Below are 17,273 nucleotides of genomic sequence, written 5' to 3' on the forward strand. Positions count from 1 at the left end.
TGCAATGGTGGGCGCTTTCATATAACACACAGCAGGCGATTCCCAGCAAGCCCCAATGCTTTGTTTCTAAATGAAAGCTCTGTCAGAGCCGATGTATCACTTCTGAACGTTCCGAGGCCTTTCAACTAGTGACCGCTACACTCCGAACATCAAAGGGGGCTTTTTGTCTCCCCGAGTGGTGGGATCCCTTTGTTCTGACAACGCGGCCAGTCTGTGGCAAAAGAGATTCTAGCAGTGTATGGACTGCATAGAGTTTACCATCTTATGAGGATGCCAATCATTTTACCAGGCTGTGCTGTGACTTTACTATGACAAAGAAGCTCTGTTGTTCAGCTACTTTAACCGTCATGCATTCGATTGTCTCTTGTGTAAAAAAAGAAAAAAAAAAAGGCTCAAAGCAAGTATAAAAAACTGAAATGAGGGCAGCTCTGTAATCATTAATACATAATTAAATGTCATTTGTAATGGCAAGAAATGTACCTGAATTTGATCTGGTATAAGTCTCATCTGATCCCTGGTGGCAATCCTAAACTAGCGTCAGAAGCTACGATGCATTTTTTTGATGTAACACGGAATATACAGCTCAGTGCCTCCTGTGTGCGTCCACAGAGGATTTCAGGAAAACCTGTTGGCATACAAATAACGATCTGTCTTTCCTGACTTGTTTCTGAAGGTATGCTCCTCCTCGCTTTATAATTTTGTGAGCTACTGACTAGACATGTGCACTGCCAAAAAATTTGTTTTTTCCGTTCATTTTTTTATTTTTTTTCGGAAATTTGAATAATTCGTTTTTTCCCCATTTTATTCGGGGTTTTTTTTTTTCGGGAATTTGGAAATTCGAAATTCCGAATTTTCGGATTTCCGAAAAAGCAAAAAATGAATAAAACGGAAAAACAAATTTTTCGAATTTCCGAAAAAAAAGAATGAAGCGAAAACTAAAATTTTTTTTTTTTCAGAAATCCTAAAAATTCGGAAATTTCCCATTTTCGAATTTTAGATGTTCGAACATTTTTTAATTTTCGATTTTTTTCTAATTTTTCCAATTTCGAATTTTCAATTTCTAATTTTTCAATTTTCGTAATTTCTAATTTTCGAAAATATTCGGAAATGCGAAAATTGGAAAATTTTAAAATTGAAAAATTCTAAAATGAAAACATTTTTTTTTTTCTTGGGACAGTCCATGTGATCAGCACAGGGCCAACCAGAGGGTCTTGGGTCCTGTAGTCTTATAGGACAGTGAGAGCAGAATGGAAACTCCTCCTCTAAACTTTAACCAGACACTGATCGAAGTCACAAGACTGCTCTAACTGCTGATGAGAAAAGGTATTTAGCTGTTTATATTTATAAAAAAAATATTGAATTTCCATGTTCTGTGTACTGTGAGAGGCCAGATATAGTGAATGCAGAGTCCTGGGTTTAGTTTACAAGCCACCAGTATTTGCTGAGGTCTTCATGAATTTACACATTACTGATTTGGCCTGTACAGTCTGTGTGGAGGTAGTCATCCTGGTAGAAGCAGAACTTTGCTTACTCATGTCAGAGCTGTCCCCCGATGACTGATGATGGATGGAGGAACAATCAAATTACAGCAGCGGTAGAGATTCAGAGGCCCAAATCACAAAATGGAGAATGAACCAGAAGCTGGACAGTCTGAGCCCCCATGCAGCCCCCGAGACGCTGGAGGGATGAAAACACATTGCCCTCTATGGAGATGGTTCACATCTCCACGCCGAACGCTGTACGCCTGCCGCCTGAAAAAAAGTCCCGGACCTTTTTTTCAGGGGGCGTTCGGCATAGGAGATGTGAACCATCTCCATAGAGGGGGTGAGGCTGCATTCACAATCGCGGCATTTTTCGCCGCAAATCGCGGTACAAAACGCTGCAATTTGTCGCCGCAATTCGCGGGACAAAACGCCGCGATTTTGTACGCCTAGGTGTGAATGCAGCCTTACACTTCAGCTTTCGATCTACCCACAGTGAACAGTGAGCTGCTCAATAATGACATCACCAAATCTCACTCCAGATCTCCTGAGACTAGCAGTCAGAGGCAACGGTGTAAGGAAAAGGCATTTTTACAGGGTACTGCTTTGGCACAGGTAACATGTCTAGATGTTTCCTATAACATAGCAAATCTTCACTTTTTGAGTTCAAGTCCACTTTAACCACATCCCGCCTGGCCACCATCATGTAGCAAAATGACAACACGTCGTGGTTTAATGTAATTACTGGACGTCATATGAAGTCCTTCACAACATGCCGCTCATGCGCGGTGATCGATGGTGCGGTGTGTTACACAACGCATCTCTGATCAAGTTAACGAGCCTATGAGGTAGGCTCTTTACCATGTGATCGGCTATGTCCAATCACAGCTGATCAGTGTAAAAAGGAAGTGCTGGTTATCCTCATTCCTCTAACGCTGACAGCGCGCAAGTAGAGGAGAGCTGTTAAGTGGCTTAACTGACAAGGAGGGCTCTATGCTCATAATCAGTGCAGCCCTATTGGTGCTGCCTATCGTGCCCATAAGGCTGCATTCACACCTGAGCGTCGGTCGTTCGGTCACACGTATTCATGCTTATTTGCGCGTTTGCATACAGCGTCGTCCGACGTTTTTGTACTTCGACGTTTTTTATTTTAGCCAATAGGAAAAATTATCATCTTTTCATCACTTGTTGCTATGTTGGTAGATTTTTTTAATCTTCTGCCTGGGTGAAAAGTTCTATTGATAAAGCGACGAAACGCCTGTAGCAAACGCTCGTTGTCGCGCAAGTCGCTTGAATCAAGCGTTTCCATTACTTTCTATGGGAAATGGAAACGCTCAAATACGCCCAAACCGCCCGATACGCGCAACAAAAAAGGGTCCGGAACTTGTTTGAGTTTCAATCGTTCGGCCTCAGGCGTATCGGCGTGCAGATGCGAACCATCTCCATAGAGTATAATGTATTTTTTCCCCTCTAGCGTATTTGAGCGTCGCGCTTCAGGCGACAAAACGCTCAGGTGTGAATGCAGCCTAAAAGCTGCACACCAGTGTCGCCTATCGGTGCTGCACATCAGTCCTGCACACCAGTGCCATCTATCAGTCCTGCACATCAGTGCTGCATGTTAGTGCCTCCTCCTCAGGGAACATCGGTGAAGGAGAAAAATACTTACCGTATATACTCGAGTATAAGCTAAGTTTTTCAGCAAATTTTTTTTTATGCTGAAAATGCCCCCCTTGGCTTAAACTCGAGTCAACTTTTTGCGCCGATTTTCTAGAATTGGGGGACCCGGTACTGGCCGCCCGTAAGTCCCCTGGATCCCAAACTTTTCACACATATAGCCCCACTCTTTCTCTGCAAAGTTTGTTGGCCAGGGAGCACTGATTTTTCAAAGCCGGGCACTTTTTCCATAGACTCCCATGTTAAATGGTAATTTCTCTGGTGACTTTGAGGACTTGGTACCGGCCGGTCGTAGGTCCCCTGAAACAGGAACTTGGCACACACACAGCCCCATTTCTCCTCTACAAGTATGCAAAGTTTGATGTTTGGGGGACCTACGGACCTACCTCTTCTATAGACTCCAATGTTAAACATCAGTCTAGTCATGGGCACAGTGAGGCATGCACATGGACACCTTAGGCTTATACTCGAGTCAATACGTTTTCCCAGTTTTTTGTGGTAAAATTAGGTGCCTTGGCTTATAATCGGGTTGGCTTATACTCTCGTATATACGGTATTTATATAATTTTATAATCGAAACAAAGAACAAGCGGGTGTTTTTTCAACATTTTCGGTCTTTTTTTTTTTTTTTGCAAAAAAATGTATTCAACGGTGATTAAATACCACAAAAATAAAGCTCTATCTGTTTAAAAAAAACATATAAAACAGTTGTTTGGGTACTGTGTTGCATGACTGCGTAATTGTCATTCAAAATGCAACAGTGCTGAAAATTCTACTGGGCAGTAAGGGGGTAAAAGTGCCCGGTATTGAAGTGGTTAACGGCAAATCAAGTGCACTCTCTGGCTATAGGTAGCATTTGCAGCTCAGCAATTGGCCTTACTTGTAGCCCAGATATCTTTTGAATGGGCTTTTTCTTCTCCACACATCCCTGTAGCTGGACGGTTGCACTGACTAGCAGACGTGTTTAATTATTGCTGTCAGATTTGGAGAATCGTGATGTAGAAGGCAGTCTTGGGAAGAGGAATTGGAACTGACCGTCAGCCTGGGATCTCACTGCAGATGTTAGATGTTGAAAAAAAAAAACACCGGCAACTTGGCAATCGCATTACTTTACATTTTTAAGGTCAGGTTATTGTATTGTAGCAGAATTCAAAGCTGATGCCACCTCATACCAAGTGTCTGCACCTTCGCCTGTGATTATTTATTGATGTAGCGTTTTCTTTCACAGCCTGTGACTGTCAATCAGGCTGCTTTAAGCTTCCCAGTTTGTATGGAGCTAATGCTCCCAGCATGCCCTGCAGTGTGGTACCGTGTAGTCACTGGGGAAGTGTGAGTGCTGAAACAAGGGGGGCTATTTCTTGTGTGAGGGACACAAGGACCCTACAACTTGAAGAATTTTTTGACAGACCGGGTATTTGCATGTAAATTTATTTTTTGTTCATCCATCCTTCCATTCTCTATGTGGTCTTTTCTTCTTTTTTTTCTGTAATCCTGTAATTTTTTAAGGGGATTGAGGGGTATGCTGACTTGAAAATGTAATGGCAATAAGCGTGAGCAGTTTTTAATAGCGTGTTCCCAGTCTCTGACTGCATGTTGCCAGTCTTCAACCATGCCTGTAGCATGCGTGCTGTCTTTGACCATTTCCTGTAGCATGCCCCATAGTCTGTGACCATATACTGTAGTGCAGCAGTTTCTGAACTGTGGCCCTCAGTCCTGATGTGGCACAATGCTCTCCTCTAACCGGCCCTTGGGAAACTATGCCTCCCACTGATTCCAACAATGTTGAACTACTTTGGCGCTACGTGCAGAGTGCAGGGCTCAGGAGTGTGCTACGTGCAGAGTGTGGGGCTCAGGAGTGTGCTACGTGCAGAGTGCGGGGCTCAGGAGTGTGCTACGTGCAGAGTGCGGGGCTCAGGAGTGTGCTACGTGCAGAGTTCGGGCTCAGGAGTGTGCTACGTGCAGAGTGCGGAGCTCAGGCGTGTGCTACGTGCAGGGTGCGGGGCTCAGGCGTGTGCTACATGCAGAATGCGGGGCTCAGGAGTGTGCAGAGTGCGGGGCTCAGGAGTGCATATCTTACAGATGTTTACCCCAAATTCTTCCAATCTTCCTCCCAAGTACAGAGCTCTCTCCCCCACCCCCCTCCCAAGTACAGAGCTCTCTCCCCCACCCCCTTCCAGTAGAGAGATCTCACCTCCAAATCCTCTCTTCCCTACCTAGAGAGTACCACAGAGAGTGGCTGCTGTAGAAGAGAAGCTACAACCTACAGTAGGAGCATGCGGGCTCCGGCTTAAGGAAGGGCTGCCGCAGCGAGACTACAGCGGCTGTGCACATCTCGTGCCCCCTCCTCTGGGGGGCAGAATAGGGAGGGTTCTGTGAAAACCACTAGGAGAGCAGTGCTTTCACTTGTAGACACAGAAGCCTGGCTTCTGTGTTTGCAAGTAACAGTAGCAAGCGGCGGGCAAGTAGTCAGCACTATAGGCACTATTCCTTCCACTGATGCCAATTATAAGGCACCATTTCTCCCTCTAATACCAACAATGAGGCTCTATTCCTCCCACTAATAATGATGGGGTACTATTCCTTGTAATAACAATGTGCATTATTCCTCCTCCCACTAACCACAGGCAGCAGGTAATTTTTTGCATCACTGCTCACCAACCCTGGGGCATTTTTTACTCCCACTGTCAACTGTTTAACCTTAAGTTGCACGGGGGGGGGGGGGGGGGGGGGGGGTTCACTGTCAGGACAATAAGGATGTGCAACTCTCTATCCCAATTTGTGGTGTCAGCGGGGAGTGATGATATTTTTAAGACTCTTGGACGTGCATCTTAAAGAAAACAACATGCAGGGATATGGGTAATGATTATCGACACTGACACATGTACACCTACACAGGTTGGACTATTGTGTTTATTCAACCTTACCAACTATGTTGGGGCATTTCCTGTTCCCACTGGCCACAGTTCAGCCTTCCTAAAGTCTGAAGGACAGTGAACTGGCCCTTTGTTTAGAAAGTTTGGGGACATCTGCTGAAGTATATTCGGTCTCTGACAGTTTTCTGTAACATTGATGCCACTGAACATTATATACAACCTTTTGGTGATGTCCGTGTCCACACTTAAGGCTCCATTTAACGGGTTGACCACCACTGCTCCAGATGCACGCTTGTGTATTGTCATTTCACAATACAGGCATACCCCACTTTTAAGTACACAATGGGACCAGAGCATGTATGTAAAACGAAAATGTACTTAAAGTGAAACAATACCTTTTTTCACTTATAGGGTGTAGTGGGGGATCAGGGGGTGTAGTGGGGGTGTTAGGAGCTGTAGTTAAGGTCTCAGGGGCTCTATTGGGGGTGTCAGGGGCACACTGGAACTGGGCGGGCTATGCTCTCAGAGCTTCAGCTCCTTCTACTGTGGCTGCAAAATGTCTGTACAGTACTTGTAAGGCACTTTACATACACTCGTGGGTATGTCCTTACTCGCGAGTGTATGTAAAGTGAGTGTACTTAAAGCGGGGTATGCCTGTAGTCTTTTTAAAACCCTAGAATACAGATCACTATGACTTGGTGTAGTACAAGAAACCTGCACAGTCTTCAAGGCCAATCCTTGCCGCATTATGTCTTTCAATTTCACTGGAAATGAAAGTAATTTGTTTACAAGGGTCAGGTAGCACTTAGTGTGAAAGTTTGTCTCCGATCCAGCATAAGATAGATTGATTAAAACCAACCCTGCAGTCAGCAGATGTGGTAGGTTAATTACTGGAACTTAGACAAGACTTTTTTTTTTTTTTTGGTCTAATGCAGAGCTGGGTCAGAGAACAGTTGATGCGTCTGTGCTGCATTTATGATGGAACTTTGTTTATTTCAAGGAGAGCTGCCGAGCTCAATTAAACTTTAGCAATGTGAACAGAATATTCAACAGTCAGCTTTTCATTTGTGGATACGCTTTTTGGGGGAAAAGTGCTTCTAAAGTGACATGGAATGAGGTCTGACTGCAATTCAATAGTGCTTCTGTGTAGTGATGACATCTGCCAACCATTACACACTATGGGGTAGATCCACAAAGAAATTACGCCGGCGTATCTATTGATACGCCGGCGTAATTTCGAAATTCCCTCGTCGTATCTTTGTTTTGAATCCTCAAAACAAGATACGACGGCATCTCGGCTAGATCCGACAGGCGTACGTCTTCGTACGCCGTCGGATCTAAGATGCAATTTTTCGGCGGCCGCTAGGTGGCGCTCCCATTGTAATCCACGTCGAGTATGCAAATGAGCTATTTACAGCGATCCATGAACGTACATCGGCCCGTCGCTTTTTTTTCCGTTGTTTGCGTTCGGCTTTTTCCGGCGTATAGTTAAAGCTGCTATACTGAGGCGTACTCAATGTTAAGTATGGCCGTCCTTCCCGCGTACAATTTTGAATTTTTTACGTTGTTTGCGTAAGTCGTTCGCGAATAGGAATTTGCGTAGAATGACGTCACCGTCATAAGCATTGGCGGGTTCCGGTTTAATTTCGAGCATGCGCAACGGGATACCCCCAGGGGCGGCGCATGCGCAGTTCCAAAAAAACGTTGTTTACGTCGGGTCACGACGTATTAACGTAAAACACGCCCCCATTAGATCCATTTGAATTCCGCGTCCTTACGCTGCGAGAGATACACTACGCCGCCGTAACTTACGGCGCAAATTTGTTGAGGATTATAACCAAAGCAAAGTAAGTTACAGCGGCGTAGCGTATCTTACATACGCTGCGCCCGGCGCAGATGTATGTGGATCTGCCCCTATGCAGTTTAAATGCCTTCCATGTGCGTTCAGAAAACTTATACCGCGTACAAACGTCCGGACATTCCGACAACAAAACTATGGGGGTTTTTTTCCGACAGGAATGATGGCTCAAACTTGTGTTGCATACACACAATCACACAAATGTTGTCGAAAATTCCAATCGTCAAGAACGCGGTGACGTATGACGAGCCGAGAAAAATGAAGTTCAATAGGCTCTTCTGCTTGATTCCGAATTTCCGACAAGAACTTTTGTTGTCCAGCTCTTAAACATTTGTTGTCGGACACTCCGACAGCAAATGTCCGATGGAATGTCCGACCAAAAACTCACATCGAACATTTGTTGTTGGAAATTCCGATTGTGTGTATGCGGCATTACTGTGAACAACCAGCGCTCATCTGTGGGAAACTTTCAGCTCAGATTCTGCTACAACTCATAGTGAAAAAAATGGACAAACCCCAACTTCACTTAACCTAACATTATGTAGCATGGTGTGTCGGTGTAGAGGAGGCCGTCTTGCTAGAGGCAGGCTTTTGCTTCCTCATGTCGGAGCCTCCAACAAGGAGAACCGTGAATCGCACAATAGCGACCAAATCTAACTCTATATCTCAATTAGAGGCAGCAGTGGCTTAGATCTCATACTGGAAATATACAGGTATAGGAGTGCCTAGGCACACTAATATACCAGGAATTTCACTGCTGTATTTCAGGAAGAATTCCAGATTTAAAAAAAAAAAAACAATTAACATTTCTAGGTGTTCCATACAACATAGTAGATCTTCTGCATTTTTTAAAGTGATACTAAAGTCCTGTGTTTTTTTTTTTGTTTAAAAAAAACAAACATGTTATACTTACCTGCTCTGTGCAGTGGTTTTTCACAGAGCAGCCCCGATCCTCCTCTTCTTGGGTCCCTCTTTGGAGCTCCTGGCCCCTCCCTCCTGCCGAGTGCCTCCACAGCAAGCAGCTTGCTTTGGGGGCACCCAAGCCGAGTCACTGCTCTGTGTGTCCATTCAGACACAGAGCCCCGGCCTGGCTACATCCCCTCTCTCTCCTCCTTGGCTCACTGACTGATGACAGCAGCGGGCCAATGGCGCCCACTGCTGTCTAAGCCAATCAGGAGGGAAAGTCCCGGACAGCTGAGTCTCTTGTGCAACATCGAGAGGGGTCTCGGGTAAGTATTAGGGGGCTGAGGTCGGCTGCTGCACACAGGTTTTTTATCTTATGCATAGAATGCCTTTAGAACTACTTTAAGTTCCACTTTGAAGTGGGCCTCACATTAAAATGCAAAGTCTCCTACTTTTATAGCCCCAACCTTAGAGATTAAAACATTTCTGGAAATTTTCAAGCCATTGAAAAAAAAAAGTTTTCAGTTTTTCCGTAAAAAAAAAAAAGTAACATTTTCTGAAAAACTGTAAAAAATAAATCAGTGTGGAGTAGTTTTACAAAGTGAAAGTCATTTTTTTGCCCTGTGAATGTGAAGAGCAGTTTATATAAAAGTATTATGGTTGAAATAAAGTACAGCTTATTCAGTTAAATAAACAAAAGTTGCTTTTTAAAATGTAATTATTTATTACGAATTAAATAACAATGACTGTATAGGTTAAAGCGGAGTTCCACCCAAAAATGGAACTTCCTGCTTTAAGTGCTGGTGACCCCCTTACATGCCACATTTAGCATGTCATTTGTTTTGGGGGGCGGGTACCCTGTGTTTAGAGGCACCCAGCTCCCACTTCCTTCCTGGCGTTGGAAGGAAGATCACCTCTCCCCCTTCCCTCCCTGCAATCTTCTGGGACGTGTTACAGCTCTCAGAAGATTGCCCGGCCATCCACAACATGCGGCTCGTGAATGTGCAGTGCGCGCCTGGCTGTGAAGCCACAGCCGGGCGCCCAACATTAAGCCTTGTACACATGATCGGATTTTCTGACGGGAATTGTGTGATGACAGGCTGTTGGTGGAAAATCCAATCGTTTTTATGCTCCATCGAACAATTGTCGCATTTTCCGCGGACAAATGTTAAATGGCAGGCTTTAGAATTTTCCATGGACAATTGTCTGTTGTCCACGGAATTTTCCGAGCGTGTGTACACAAGTCCGTCTGACAAAAGTCCAAAGCACAAACACGCATGCTTAGAATCAATGCTCACCAAACATGATATTGGCAGAAAGTGCCCAAATGGTGGCGCTAAAGAGCTGAAAAACCTTGTAGTTTTGTGTTTGTTGGCCGACAATTGTGTGCCGTTTGTATGCAAGTCAAATTCCTACTTTTTGTCTGCTGACTTTTAAATGAGTGGAACTCCACTTAAAGAACATTTCACCAATACATGTTTACCACCCCCCTTTCCCTCATAATAATGTAAAAGCTTCCTGTCAATATACATTTTCAGCTAATGACAATGCTGATCCAGAAACCTATATTGCTCCATGAAGAGCTTGATCAATGTTCTCCTGATTTTCAGGTGTCCTTTTCTCTATAAATGAAGAGATTGTGTATATTTTGGGAGGCCGTGGTTTGTAGCCCTTCCGTACTTGAAGATGCTGTTGGTGAAGAAACACTTTGTGATGATCCAGAAGCAGCAGAAAGTGTTTCTGGAATGAACTGTGGAGGGAAAGGCTCTTTACACTTTCATTCTGGTCCTCATTTTATTCCATAAACTATTTTTACTGTTTTTAGGGCTCCTCTGGCATGCCAGTATGTGTTTTTGTCATCCTTGTAGCATTTGGTAAAGAATATTTCTTCTCACAATGTTTCCATAGTGAGTATAACAAGCATGCTTTACTGCGTATACACAATGTAGAGTATAAGATTTCCTATCATCTGTGGTAAGTCTTGCCACACAGAGTTTATCCAGCTCTGAGCAATCCTCTTTTAGAGCTCATTCACACTGTCGGCTCAGCGGGAGATCAGTCCGCAGATCTCCACTGAGCCGACGATGACAAGCTCCTCTCTGCTCACTGAGCGGGGAGGGGCTTGTCGGGCACCGCTGTGTCCCTATGGAGCGATCTGATGAAAACGGACAGAATGTCAGTTTTCATCAGATCTTACCCGATCTGATCCGCATGGACGGATGGGGACGTGGCCCCCATATGTCTGTTTTTAGCGGGTCGGATGTCAGCGGACATGTCTCCGCTGACATCCGACGCTCCATAGCGATGCATGGAGCGGCCGTTCAGGTCCGCCGACAGACGGACCCGAAAGGCCAAGTGTGAATGAAGCCTTATTGTTCAGTGAAATACAACAGACTTCCAGATAAAAACCAAAGTCCTTGCTTCTGAAAAGTGCAAAATTCACATCCCCTCCCCTGTGTTTTGATTAAATGTTTTCAAAATATGGGGTGAGTCACAGTTCAGTGCCATGAGACAGTGCAACAGCCATCAGAATATACATAGAGCTGGATGGAAGAGGGGAGGGGAGGGGGGATGTGAATTGAGCACTTTTTACAGAAGCTGTGCATGTCTGCAAGCAGTGCACAAGATATGTAAATAACCTGTCACTCAAGCAAGGACTTTGGTTTTTATCTAGAAGTCTGTTTTATTTCCCTGAACAATAAAAAGAGGATTGCTCAGAGCTGAATTAACTCTGTGTGGCAAGACTGGGCACAGATGATAGGAAATCTTCTTCTCTACATTAACTTTAAGTTAAAGCGACAATGTGCTCTTTCCCAGGATTCTGGGAAGACTTAAGAGCCCGAATCCCACAAGGTATCGTCTCTGCACAGCATCTACCTAATATACTAGCTAGGTTAAACCCAAAGGAGCACAAACTGTAAAGGACATTTATTCTTGAAAACCTGTTCCATAGAACTGTCCCCCATGATAATTAGTCAGGCGACTTTTCAGTCTTATTGAAAAGGAACTTATACATTTGTTGCCTCTCCACAAACCTTGCTGAACTTTCTCAGGAGAAAGTTAAATGGCTGGGATGAATTTTTCTGACCAAACATTGTTTCTCTCGGAGCAACAGGGCAACACTCTCCGTTCTTCCATTCATTGGGGGTACCTGCATTTTTTTTTTTTTTGCTTTAGATTTGTGTCCGCTGACCTGAGGAATTTGTGACATCAGACCTTTCTTCCTGCCATAGAAAACCATTAATCTGTCAAAACCCCCATTTTTACATTGTGTGATGTCAGAAAATAAATGTGTTTCTGCCGAGCTGAAATTATGACATTTAATCTTTCACATATTTCATTCTGCTCAGAGGTATAATTTTTTTCTCTGCACTCCCATCCGTACATTAGATTACAGGAAATAAACAAACACTTTTCCATGGTTTAATTGGTAATTGCAGAGAGGTTTTCGGGTTAAGTGGACCCATTCTTCTCAGTAACACATGAACGACAATAAAAAGGATGCACTCCAAATCTCTCAGCCGCTGTATACGTTCATTGATAAAGAGTTTATAGTATACAGCGACTGAGAGATTTGGAATGCGGCTCTTTTTTTCTATTTGCTCACGTGTTACTTAGAGGTGGAGATGAGCCCTACAGGGGCAAGCACACAGCATTTGGGAATGCCAAGGACATATATCTGGAGCATGCTTTTGTTTTGTATTTGTGTATGAAAACTTCATAAGCTACCTGTGATTCCTCAGGCCGAATCACCCATTACAACCCCATTCACACCTCCGCGACAAAACGCCCGACGCCGGACGCTCGTGCCGCTGGAGGGGAGAATTCCCATTGCTGTCTATGAGATGGTTCACATCTCATAGACGCCGTACGCCTGCCGCCTGAAAAAAAAGTCCCGGACCCTTTTTTTCAAGCGGCATTGGCATTCACCCATACAAAGCAATGGGAAGGCTTTGTTAAAAAAAAAAAAAAAAGTTACACACTCGCGGCAAAATACGCCACGTACGCGGCGTATCTTGTCGCGGAGGTGTGAATGCTGCCTTAAATTGAAGAAGTGTAATGACTGGTCTCCAAAATATTCTTCAGGGAGAGGAATGAACTGCTCAGGTGTTTGTCTTATGACGCCCCGAGCCCACCCTTTTTTGAAGCCTATTGGAGCCTCTGGCTGTAATCGCTTGCTTAACACCCCCCCCCCCCCCTATTGGAATCCATGCATCCAGCGCCCCGCATGTAGATTGGGGGGAAGGGCTCATGGATGGAGGGGTGGCGCCCATGCTCGTCTAATGGACGGGGCACCACTGGTTAAAGACAAAGTAAACCCTTTTTTTTCTCAGAAAAAAAACCCTGCAAGAGAAAGGCATAATGAGCTAGTATGCATAGCATACTAGCTCATTATGAATTACTTACCTGAGATCGAAGCGCTCCTCATTCCCCTCGGCCGCCGAGTTTCCGGCATTATCCCATTGATAAAACCGGCACGCTCAGTGCGCCTGTGCCGTAGACATCGGTGCCCAATTTTCTGTAAATATCTCCTTAACCGTGTAGGTCAGGGATGGACTGGCCATTGGGATTACAGGGAGTTTCCCGGTGGACCGATGGCTCAGTGGACCGGCTTCAGTGACAGTAGACCGCCGCCCCCTCCGCTCCTTTGTGTCTCCCTTTGCGCAGCACTCACCTCCTCTCCCGCCCCACAGTGCTCACCTGGGGGATACAGAGAAGCAGGGGGAGGAGCAAGGGGGGGGCGACAGAGGAGCATGGGGGAGGGGACAGACAGCTGACTCAACAGCTGACTCTTTAATAAAGCGTCCTGGCACGCGAAACATGTCAGTCACGGCTCACCATTACAATCTTTGATGCCCCTATACATTTGCAGCAAGCACACTGCAGCTGATGTGCAGTGCTGACACTCGGGAAATCCTCCTAGTGACACTAGCGCCAGCACCTCTACTGCTCGTTTTCTGCCCACACTGATTGGTGCCTGGAGTCACCTGACGCTGGATCGATGGTGTCCGGACACCTCCTTCTCTCTGTGTGACTCTTTCAGGCTTCCGTCCCCCTCTCCTCGCTCCTGTGTGACGCGGCTGCGTCACTGAACCGGCTTGGTGGCTCCCCTCTAGGACTTCCCCTGCCGCTGGAGATCCCTGTCTGCGAGGAAGGTTTCCTCTCCATCAGCCTCAGAGCTTGTGGTGTCCAAACGGCAGTATCCTCTCTGCATGAAATAACTTCTACATCTGCTCCCAGTGTGGCTGTCATCTTTCCACCTATGGATTCCATCTCCCTGCATTGAGACGTTGAAGCGGCTGCTTTTGTCGAGGTATTGTATTACCTCTGCCTACAAGTGTAAGCACACTATTTGGATTCACTCTTAACATCTCCCCCGAAGTGTATGTGTCTTCACTCTACCATCTCCACGTGAACTGCTGCCTTTGTTATGCGGACTATTTTTATTAGTAATTTAAAAATAATTTAAAAATTTTAATGTTCTTTTTTCCTGCGTGCTATTAGTGGCTATTTCAAAAAAAAAAAAATGTTTTCAAAAAAATTTTTTTTATTTTTTTTTCATTTTTTTTTCATGCATATATGTTTTTCCACCCATTACAGACTATAAAGTGACATTCACTTAACCCATGTGCGCTGTATGTTTTTGTTCCTTTGACTCAACAACTATGGCCTGGGAGTTTCTCACTTCTGCCTAATCTTGTCCCATAAGGGGGGCACCGAACTGATTCTTTGCCCCGTGTGAAATAATGTCTAGCTTCCCCACTGGTACTGCCTATAAGAGTACCAGTACCAGCCGTTCTACTCTAATAAAGTAGAACGGCTAGTGGCTAGTGAAGGGGGAGAGGGGGCTTGGGTGGCCGGGGGGTGCGGGAATTGTCCAGCCGCCATGGGAGAGACCTGTCAAAGTGGGCCAGTCTGGATGAAGTCCAGGGCCAAATTTTTGTCCCAGTCCAGCCCTGGTGTAGGTTAAGGAGATATTGCAAGCACCTACAGGTAAGCCTTAATGTAGGCTTACCTGTAGGTACAAGTAGTATCGGAGGGTTTACAACCACTTTAAGATCCAAAGAGAAAAAATCTCCCACATTGGGACACAGGCGCCACTGAAAGGTAACCAACTTTTCTCTATTCTCTTCAAAACTAAAGAAAGTGATTTTGCGTTGAGTAAGGCCAAATCCAGTTTTAACATTCCTGCGACCCCTTGTCCCCTTCCACCCCATTTGTTTTTTATTTAGTCCATACTTGCTGTTCTTTCTTAGGACTTTGGTCCAGTCATGTGACATGCAAGGTGCGTTTCCTCCCCTTCCTCTTCCAGCTGTGAGACAGTCCTCAGGGCTACGGAGAACTGCTTCTGGCGGCTTGCGTTTAGTTTGCACGGGTGCTTATCACAGTGACAGGCCGTAGGATGGTATAGGAGAGGGGAGGTGAAGAGACGAGCCTCAGGAGATGGCCATTACTTGAGCAGAGTCGCACCCTATATTTTGGTCTACAGGAAAATGAAACTTATGTGTAATTTGTGTGGTGGTGTTGTAGTATACTGGTCAGGGTAGGACTATATGTACTTTTGTACTTGTTCAATATCCTGATATCAGTCAGCTATGAGAACCATCTGGAAGACAGATGTCAGCTTTAAGTTGCGGCTCCACTGACCTTTCTGTGCTGGTGTCGCATGTTACCTTGTTCTTCTGTATCATACAAACTTGATTTGTTGATGATCCATTCTTCTCATTTTTCTTTTCCTCCTCCAGAAACCTAAAGCAAGAGAATGGCACCCTCCGGGAGGATTCATCCTTGGGCTCTGGGCTTTGATCCTGCTTGTTTTCTTCAAGACATATGGCATTAAGCATATGAAGCATATTTTCTGAGCCCTGTGACGCCATTACAAGTACTACTGAAGCTCAGGAATATTCTGCACTGGTGTGGCTGCAAATCCTGCTGTATATTTGCTGCTGATTCTTTCACAAAGCTGAGTATTTATAGACTGGGACTGGCCAAAACTCAACACGGTTTACTACTCTGAAAATGTTCTGGTTTATGCCATATTGGGGAGGTGTTTTTTTTTTTTTATTGTTCATCAACAAGGAAATGTTCACCAAGTACTGCTGAACAACTTGGCAAAGTTTTACCTGACGTATCATTATTTCCTAATAAAGTGGACCCGTCTGAATATAAATATGGGACCTGCCATTGCTGATTTGTTTGTGAATATGCAGGCTCCAGGTCTTTTTGCTGTTATTGAAGTGTCACAACATCTGAATTGTGCATACTTGTACTAGTCTGGGGTCTTGATAGTGACACCAGGGAGAGGATGATTGCCCTGGAATTGGCACCAAGGCCTCTGTTAGAAACCACAGGGTCCCATACAGCCAACCTGACAGTCGTCACTTCCCAATAAACACAATTTACTATGCTTGAGTTATGAATGAACATAGTGAGTGATCAATACCAGTCACTCATTGTGTTCATTCAGGAAAGGAAGAGGCTGGTAAAATATATATTTACTGGAACCTTCCCCCACTCTCCAACCTGAAGGAGCCTATTGTGTGCTTGCAGCTTCCAGCAGGAAGGAGAGTCTGGAAGCCAGAAGCACTCCAGGGATGGGGGGGGCTGGGCAGCAGGAGGAAACGTATGGTGGACAGGGATGGGAGGGGCAATTACTGGAACCATATCTCTGAATAGCTCTCTGCAACAGCTGAAAGATAGTGGTAGGGAGAGAAGAAGCCAGCTTTCAGCTGCTGCAGAGAGCCGTTCAGGGCATAGGTTCCAGTAACCCCCCACCGCTGCCAAACCACACAGATCACTCTTCCAGCCCACATTCAATTCGCCCTGCTGCCTGGGCACCCCTGCTGGTCTGGGCCCTGTACAGAAAGACCAGTGGTACGCCTTTATCTACAGCCCTGACTGACACCTTTTAGAAACAAATCGGAATTAGCAGCTCCCATAGATTTACGCACTGGCTGCTTCCTTTTAAAATGTACCAGTCATTTATTTTTCAAGAAAATTGTCAATTGTGTAGGAAGATAGAAATGTAACCATGGTGGAGGTTTTTTTTTTTTTTTTTTGACGTGTAGATTTTGAAGTGAATTTGTCTTGACCAAAAAACAAAGCAAAACACCAACAAAGACATCCTGTAAAAAAAAGTTGTTAATTGTTTTCTTTTCTCCTACAGCATTGAGGTAGTTCTCAATGCTACAGAGGACTGCTGCATCTGGCAGCTTGCATTTGGTTAGCATGGCTGCCCATCAGATTGACAGGCCCGTAATGTTGCACAGGAGAGGTAGGGCCAAAGACCAACCACTGGAGATGTGAGCAAGGGAGTGCTCCAGGTTTGGGGCTTCCGGGGTTCTCTACAGGAAAAAAAAAACTTTACTGGCCAGAGAAGGGCTGCATGTTCAGTATCTGAAGCAGATGTGCCTATGGATGGATTTATTACTCAAATGAAGGAACCATTTGATATTAGGACAAAAAATTCCAAAGAACGTTTCT

The 17,273-nt window shown here is 45.0% G+C and overlaps 1 protein-coding gene across 1 annotated transcript in view; it reads left to right on the plus strand.

Moving 5' to 3' along the window:
- PIGK (phosphatidylinositol glycan anchor biosynthesis class K) overlaps window positions 1-16,927 on the plus strand; it is a 195,895-nt gene extending 178,968 nt beyond the window's left edge. Inside the window, exon 11 of the mRNA XM_040360667.1 lies at window positions 15,536-16,927. Within this exon, the coding sequence (XP_040216601.1) occupies window positions 15,536-15,652 (117 nt within the window). The 3' untranslated portion in view covers window positions 15,653-16,927. The remainder of the gene's footprint in view (window positions 1-15,535) is intronic.
- The last annotated feature ends 346 nt before the right edge of the window (window positions 16,928-17,273 follow it).

Source organism: Rana temporaria, chromosome 7 (genome assembly GCF_905171775.1).
Source record: "Rana temporaria chromosome 7, aRanTem1.1, whole genome shotgun sequence".
Taxonomy (NCBI): Eukaryota; Metazoa; Chordata; class Amphibia; order Anura; family Ranidae; genus Rana; species Rana temporaria.